The 8352-nt window shown below is 50.4% G+C and overlaps 1 protein-coding gene across 1 annotated transcript; it reads left to right on the top strand.

The window, feature by feature from the left end:
- Nucleotides 1-229: 229 nt before the first annotated feature.
- Tmsb10 (thymosin beta 10) lies at nucleotides 230-1322 on the top strand. Its single transcript, XM_052174024.1, has 3 exons — nucleotides 230-328; nucleotides 640-752; nucleotides 1025-1322. The coding sequence occupies exons 2-3, from the start codon at nucleotides 653-655 to the stop codon at nucleotides 1057-1059; spliced, it is 135 nt and encodes a 44-aa protein (XP_052029984.1). The 5' UTR covers nucleotides 230-328; nucleotides 640-652; the 3' UTR covers nucleotides 1060-1322.
- Nucleotides 1323-8352: the final 7030 nt, after the last annotated feature.

Below are 8352 nucleotides of genomic sequence, written 5' to 3'. Positions count from 1 at the left end.
GGAAAAGGAGACGCGTGAGGAAAAGAGACCACCGGGAGTTGGTGCCGGCCACCCCCAACGCGGGGTCGTAGCGGGATAGGAGCGCGGGCCGAGAAGGGCGGAGCCCCAGGCGGCTAGGAGATGCTCAAAGTCCCCACCCCCCCACCCCCACCCCGCGCGCGCGCTGGCCACGCCCCCTCACGAGCTGGCCACGCCCTCGTTGCGGCGGGCGAGAGGCGGGGCGGGGCGCGGTGTATATAAGACGAGGGGCGGGCGCCGCTCTTTTGTCTCTTGCTGCAGCAACGCGAGTGGGAGCACCTGGAGCGCGAGCTCGGAACGAGAATCCACGGTGAGGCACGGCGCTGGCCTTGGGGCCTACCCTGGGTGGGGTCGGGGCAGCTTGTGGCTGGCGGGCGCGTTCCCCTGGGTTGCAACAGGCGACCGGGCGGTTTGGAACATTCTGGGGCTAGCAGGCCACGCCCTGGGGCTTCGGAGGGAGGGTGTGGTGGACTAGTCCCGGATCCTCGGCCTCCGGGCTGCGGGAACGCCCGGGACTGGGAATGCCACGTCGAGAGGCGTTCGCAGAAGGCGCGGGATCCAGGACGCGCTGGTCACCCCCAAGCCCCAGGCCACCCATTATCTCCTTGTTTCGCCCATCAGAGTTGTAAGAAAAATGGCAGACAAGCCGGACATGGGAGAAATCGCCAGCTTCGATAAGGCCAAGCTGAAGAAAACAGAGACGCAGGAGAAGAACACCCTGCCGACCAAAGAGAGTAAGTGTGCCCCCCTGGGTTCCCACCCCAGCGCTCCTCCCTTCCCTGCTGTGCCAGCCCGGCACCCCCACCCCCATCCGGCCGCTATCTTCCCACCCCGAATCTAAGGCCACAGCCACCCGTCCAGTCACACAAAGCACTTTGTCTCTTCCAAATCCCTTCTCTGTCCGCAGGCCTTGCGGGTGCCTCACCCGCACCAGGTTTGAGGGTTGGGGAGGAGGGAGGGCTGCTGTAAGGTCGCTCCTCCAGTGACCACATCCCGCCCTTCGCAGCCATTGAACAGGAAAAGAGGAGTGAAATCTCTTAAAAGCCTAGGAAGATTTCCCCCACCCCACCCCGTCATCTCCAAGACCCCCCTCATGATGTGGAGGAAGAGCCACCTGCAAGATGGACGCGACGCGAGCCACAAGCTGCACTGTGAACCCGGGCACTCCGAGCCGATGCCACCGGCCCGCGGGTCTCTGAAGGGGACCCCTCCACTAATCGGACTGCCAAATTTCACCGGTTTGCCCTGGGATATTATAGAAAACTATTTGTATGATTGATGAAAATAAAACACACCTCGTGGCATGGTTGGCGTGGTCTGAATTTTTTAGTTGAGTATGCGTGCACAGAGCGGTACTGGGAGTGAGTTGTGCCGCAGGGGGAGGGAGACGTGGTAGAATGGGTTGGCTGAGGAAGGTGCATCATATTATTTTGGTTTAACGCGCTTCTCGCCATGCGGTTTCCTGGGTTTCAGTTACTCTGCTCTTAATGCAATCCACGTACATTTTAACCCCATTTTGAAAAATGCTGTCCAAAAGATTAAGATTTGCTTTTAATCGGCTCTTCAAACTCTACCTTTTCTTCTGCCCTCTTAACCCTTCACGCACACCAGAAGCAGTGATTTATTAAGGGCTGGGAGGGAAGGAGGCAGAGAACCATTCTGGAATGTTGGAAATTGGGCGAGGTCCGGCATCCATCCCTCAGTCAAACACACAAGGTTTTCTTCTGAGTGTTAACAGAATAAAGTGAAATAAAAACAAAGGCCAGCTAAAACCGCGTTTTATTCCAACTCTCGGAACAAACATCAGAACTGCAGTCGTGGGGATCAGCCTAGTTTTTTTTGTTGTTTTTTTTTTTTTTTTTTTTGTCTCTGAACCTTCTGCGAATAAGTTGGCCATTCTAGAGGGAGTGGAGGCTGAGCTGCCCCCGGGACAGAGCCGCTGAGGGTGGAAGTGCAAGTCGAGGGTGCCGCAGGGGCGGCAGAACAGGAGGAGGTCACGCCCTTTCATGACCCACAGGGAAGGGGTGGGGACCAGCACTGAGGGGCCTAAAGGAGGAGAGCCCAGGGGTGGGTATTGAGCACCGGCTTCCGATTACAAGGGGGTAGCCTTTTCCTGGAGGAGGGGAGGGAGGGAAACAATTGGATAGAGTTGCCCCACATTTTTGCCTTACCACCCAGGGACTGGATAAATAGATGAGGGCAGTTAGTTCAAATGAGCTGTTTCCTCCCGGCCACAAGAAATTTAAAACCTAGTGGTGAGACAGGCAGGCAGTCAGGGCAGATCAGTGGACTGACAGGTTGGGGAGCCAATGCCTGGTTTCTATAAAGGATCAACTCCCGGCTGGTACCTGGAGGCCTCAGTCACCTCTGAATAGGGAGGGATTCTTTTTCTCTGTTGTTAGTGATTCCCACAGATGCAGCTTTTGTAGCGACCCAGGGTAGGATGGGGCTGAATTAAGACCCACGCTTGAGCAAGAAGTCTCTAGCTAACGTTCTTGTAAAGTGGGCCTAATAAGCTCTTTAGTTCACAAGAAGAGAGAAAAAGAACCTACTGAATCTTCACTGGGCTCATCTCTGGTCATGCTAAAAGCCAAGCAGCCGCCTGCTTCCCCTCCCCCACTGGCTTGACTCTTGGACCTTGATTGACAGGGCCTGAGCATGGTGAACCTCATCCTGGTCTGAAGAAGCCAAACATCCTCGTTTCCCTCCCTGGGCCCAGTTCAGGGTAGGAAGGAAATACAGTTGATTCACAACTGAGGTAATGACGGAAGGCTGCCTCCTATTCCCTCGGAGGCAGCTACACTTGTCAGCTTTGTCTCTAGAAGAAACACCTGTGAGATGGAAATAGAAACGACTTCTTTTGTCTTAGAAGTTCCAGTCTGTAGTCTACTGACCCTGCTTTGGATCCGGGGTCAGGCAGTACAGAGTGGAGAGGCCAAGCGAAGCACCGGAAGACGGAAGGCGTGGCCAGGAAGCAAAAGAGGAAGAGAGAGGTAGGGGTCCCACAGTACACCTCCCACTTGGCCCCAGCTCCTAGAGGTCCCACCACCACACCTCCACAGAGCCTCCTGAGGTACAAGCCTCCGCCACACAGGACTTTGAGGATCATCTCAAGGTCCAAATTATAGGAAGAACCATGTGTGCATTAGAAGATTTTTGAAGCCAGGTGTGGTGCATGCCTATAATCTCAGCACTCGGGAGGTGAAGTTTAGGAGGATTTGGAGTTTTAAGTCATCAGCTATCCAGTGGATTCAAGATCTGCATGGGCTACTCAAGACCCTGTCTCAAAACACACAAACGCACGTGTGTGCACACACTCACAACTACAATATGAAGCAGAAGGTGGTGCCTGGGCTCATGTCTGACAGTGCAGAACTTAGGAGGCTAAGGCAAAAGAATTATTGTGAGTTTGAGGTCAACCTGAGCTAAACAGTGAGTTCAAGGCCAGCCTGTGCTACAGCATGAATCTTGCTTCAAGAAATAAAAAAGAGGCTAGAGAGATGTCTCAGCAGTTAAGAGTACATATTGCTCTTGCAAAGGATATAGGTTCAATTCCCAGCATCTCTGTGGTGGTTCACTCCAGTTGTTGGGGATCTGATGTCCTCTTCTGACCTCCATGGGCACCAGGCTTGCACACAGTACGCATATGTACTTGTGAGCACATTCAAACACAAAAAATAAAACAAAACAACAATAAATAATAACAAATTATAACATGTAAGAACTGGCGCTAAAGTTTTTCAATCTTTTGGGGATTCTTTTTGGGGGGTCCTGCAGGTTTCAGAGTTGCCAGCGCCCAGACCGGTGCTCCCCAATCCGTGTGGTGGGGGGATGGGGGCATGTGGGGGAGTGGGGGTATTTGGGGGGTAGGGAGGTATGGGTGTGTTGTGTGGATGTTGGTGTGTCGGTGTGAGTAGGTGGTTGGGAGTTGGGGGGGTGTGAGGGTGTGGATGGGGGGGTGAGTGTGGGTGTGGGTATAGGAGCTCATGGAAGCCAGAAGAGGTTATTGGAGCCCTTGGACTTGGGGTCATAAGTGGCAAAGAGCCACCCACCAGCTCCTAATGTCTTTAAAATCACATTTATTCACATGTGTATGTGCTTGTGCTGCAGCGTGTGCAGAGGACAGAGGACAGCTTGATGGAGTCAGTTCTCTCCTTCCACTCTGTGGGTCCCAGGCTCAACTCCAGTTGCCGGGTGTGGAGCTGGGGCAGTGCTTTCACTGGCAGCACCATCTTGCTGATCAATAGACAGACACTTAGCAGGGAACCTCCGTTTGCAGGCTTCTCTTGTTTGAGTCTGCATCGCTTCTGATATTAGATTTCTCTTATTCCTGATAACGAGTATTAGAGTCATTTTGACTATAACAGAAACCCAACTACAGATTTTCTAAGTATGAGAAAACAGTATTTATTTTTCTCATATGCGTATATATGTTTTCATTTGTACGGTTGCACACATGTGTGAGTGCATACGGAGGCCGAGGTTGAATTTGGGGTCTTCCACAGTCACTCCCTACCATATCCACTGAGGAAAGCTGTCTAGCTGCACCCCGAGCTCTCACTACCCACAAGGCTCGTCTGGGTGGCCAGCCTGGGCAAGCCTCACCCTCTGGGTACAGCGCTGGAACTCGATTCTTCAAGCTTGTGGGGCAGAACTCTGACTGCCAAGCCATCTCAATAGACACAAGGAAATCTGTTATGTCCCACAACAAGAAGTTCAAAGGTAACGGCCTTTTAGGAAGCTCCGTGTCTCCAGGGCTCAACCAGGGCTTACATCCTTTCTGTTTTAACGTCACCTCCTTATCCAGGTCAATTTCCTTTAATGGCTTCAAGATGACTGTCTTGGTTCAAACAACACATCCTCCGGTGGTGGTGTTTGTATGTTTTCATTTCATACAGATCTACCTTCCAGAAGCTTTGAAGCAGGTTTCCTCTGTAGCTCCTGTGCCAGAACCACAGTCCAGACTTACTCTGGAGTCAGCCACCGGCAGTCAGGCAGCCACAATCACTAGCCCTCGGGGACCAAAATGTCTTAATCTTCAAATATGTGCTGATACTTCTCTTTTCTGAAAAAAAAAATTAAGGATAACTACAATTTAGTCCCTCCTCCATACACTGTAAAAACACAAATCAACCTGATCCCACCTGATATATAAAGGTGAAATAAAGATAATCTTTAAAAAAACTTTTTTTTTTAAGTCAGGATCTCATTTATCCAGGATGGTCCTAACTTATGTAGCCAAGGATAGCCTTAAACTCTGATCTCCCCGCCTTTACCTCTTCAGTGTTGGAATTACAGGTGTGAGCCCATGTGTTTGATTTAAGGAAGATACTTTCTAAAAAGTCCTATGTATGTGCATCATGGTTCATACAGTAAATTGTATTATAGGTCTGTATTAGTTACTCTTCTGTTGCTGTGATAAAAAACCCCAATACAAAGGAAGTAGGAAAGAAAGGGTTATTTTGGTTTACATCTCCAGAGGGATAGAGCCTGTCTTGGTGGGGAAGGCATGGCAGCAGGAGCCTCAGGCTGGTCTGGTAGTTAGGAAACCGAGAGAACAGGAAATGCAGCCATAAACGTCAAAGCCTGGCCTTCAGTGACGTGCTTCCTCCAAAAGGTCCCATGACCTTCTCAAACAGTGTGACCAGCTGTGATCAAGAGTCTAAACCTGTGAGCCGAGGGGTGCAACTCACGTTCAAACCACCCCGGGGTACCGGTTATGTCTTGCTTCCCCCGTGACGGTGCCTTGCTTCACGATTTGCTTTGCTTAGTGTGATTGGATGGAAGTTAAGTCTGAGAAGCAAGGGACATGCCATTGAGTGACTGTGTAATTGTTTCCGTTGGCTGTAACAACCCAGATAGGGCCTGCCTGTTCAGCCTGCTTCTCAGAATGAAAGGGGTGTGCAGATGAGAAACCACTGAGTAGCAACGGATAGTAATATGAACAAAGCTATAGATTTTTGTAGTTGTAAGTCATTGAGGTTTGGGGGGGCTGAAAGAAAAGGTATTGGCTCAGGACTCCCAAGACCAAGTTCTCAGCACAAAGGAGAGGACGGGCATAAGGGGTAAAGACAGAAGAAAGAGGAAGAGGGAGAAGAAGGGAATCAAAGGAGGGGGGAAGGGAGACAGAAGAGAGGTAAGGTCTGGGGAGAGTGGAGGATTGACAAGGACTGCCTCTGCAGAGAGGAGACAGACATGACACCCAGGAAAAAAAAATGGCAGTTTATTTAGTTAGGATGAAGTATTTCGTTTTAACTGGGCATGTTAATTAGGTGAGCAAAGGGGTTTTCCATTGTTTTGATAGCTGGATCTTGGTAGTCAGCCTCAGGAGGAGGAAGTAGCCAAATAAAGGACTAGACCTTGGGGTCTAGCTTCAGGAAAGTAATCTTAAATGGTTTCTTAGCAAGGCAAAAGGAACTGGGGAGAGATGAGAGCCTACCAAAGCCGTGGTCGCCATGTTCAAGCTGGCCAGAGGCATTCGGAGGACTAGCTTTAGTTTCTATTGCTGTGATAAAACACTATCTAACACTGTGATAAAACCAAAAAGGCAAGGTGGAGAAGGAAGGGTTATTTCAACTTACAATCACCGAGAGGCTTTGGGGCAGAAACTCGAGGACAGAACCTGGAGGTAGCGAAAGCATGAGCTGGGGAAGAATACTCTTCCTGGTTTGTGCCTCCTGCTTTGCCCGGGCTGCTTTCTTATACAACTCGGGACCACCCACAGTGGTCCAGGGGTCCACCACCCACCTGTAACTACAGCGTCAGGGGATGATCTGATGCCTCTTTTTGGCTCCAAGGACAGCAGGCATATACCTGGTATATACACGTAACTGCAGGCAAAACAGTCATACATAAAAAATAATTAAATTATATATCTATTTAAGTGCTGGAGAGATGGCTCAGTGGGTGAAGTGTTTGTTGCACAAGCATGAACACTTGAGTTCAGATTCTTAAACAGTCCTGTAAAAAGCTGGGTGTGTCAGCACGCGTCTATAACTTCAGTGCTTGGGGGCCAGGGGCAGGCAGAGCCCATAGGCCAACCAGTGTAGCCAAAACAGTGAGTTCCAGGTTTAGTGAGAGATCCTGCCTCAATAAATAAATAAATAAAAAGTAGAGACAGGCTGGGGAGGTGAATCGTGGGCAAAAGAGCTTTCCTCACAACCCTGATGACTTGAGTTAGGATCTCTAGCATCCATGCAGAAAGGCTGGATGCAATAGTCCAAGCTTCTGCACTCTGTGCAGGCACGGCAGTGATACTGCTGATGACGGCTTGGTGATGGGGTAGGTACCACTGCCGGTGATGGCGGTTACTATTTGTGTCTTCCACATCTCCCCGTTCTCTCACATACACCTCAGATCACTGTGTTTTGACCCCAAATCTATAGTGGCCTCCAAATGACTACAGGATCCAGCACACCCACCTTCCTTCCTGGGCTCCTTTTGAGGTTGCTTCTGTTTTCATTCAATGACTGCTGCCTTACTTCACTGAGCACACTCTGGTGTCAGGAGGAGGAGTCTCACTTCTTGTCTTTCTGTTTCCTCTTTCACCAAGGCAGCCACTCTCACGGCTAACTTCTTTGTCTGCTTTCCCAAAGGGGGATTGCTTTGTGTCGCTAGCGTTTCTTTCATCGAACATTTTGCAGTTGTGGTACAAAACTCTGCAGACTCAATACAGTGGTAGGGACTTGTTGGGCACTCAAAAGGGCTGTGTTAAGCTCACCAAATACATGACCTCTACATTTTGCAGAAACAAGCATCCCAAGGGTGACACTGAACTGATCCTCCTGCCTCCACAAGTTCTGAGATTACAGATGTGTGCACCTATACCAATATATGGTGCTAGGGATATGTGTGCATGCTTAGCAAGCAGTCTAATTACGCCATATACTTAGCCCTTATTATACAGTCTTCACATAGAGTTCCTTCTTGGGGAAATTATTTTTTGCTTTTAAGGCCTTCAACTAACAGGATGCCATCTTCCCACAGGCTAATCTCCTTGTGACTCATATCACTAAAACACCTCTGTAGCAGCTTCTAGACTATGGGGGACTAAATAACTGGGCACCAGACTCTCCTCAAGTAGATACGTGACATGAAGCACCATAACGTTGGAGGGATGTTTCCCTTTTTCACCTTACAGGCTCTAGATTCACCTGCACGGGCCTGGCCTGCACCGAGAGCACAGGAAGGCAGAAGCCAGCTCCTGCCAGCACTGGGCCGGGAAAGGACTGCCTCCCACCCCCAGGCAGAGTGTGGGCTGAGCCAGGAAGCAGGAAGGTGCCTCAGAGCCCCTCCGCCAGGCCTCAGGTGCTGCTCCTGGACTACTTCTGCTAG

Source organism: Apodemus sylvaticus, chromosome 2 (assembly GCF_947179515.1).
Source record: "Apodemus sylvaticus chromosome 2, mApoSyl1.1, whole genome shotgun sequence".
NCBI classification, from domain to species: domain Eukaryota; kingdom Metazoa; phylum Chordata; class Mammalia; order Rodentia; family Muridae; genus Apodemus; species Apodemus sylvaticus.
This window is presented reverse-complemented; position numbering and strand designations above follow the sequence as displayed.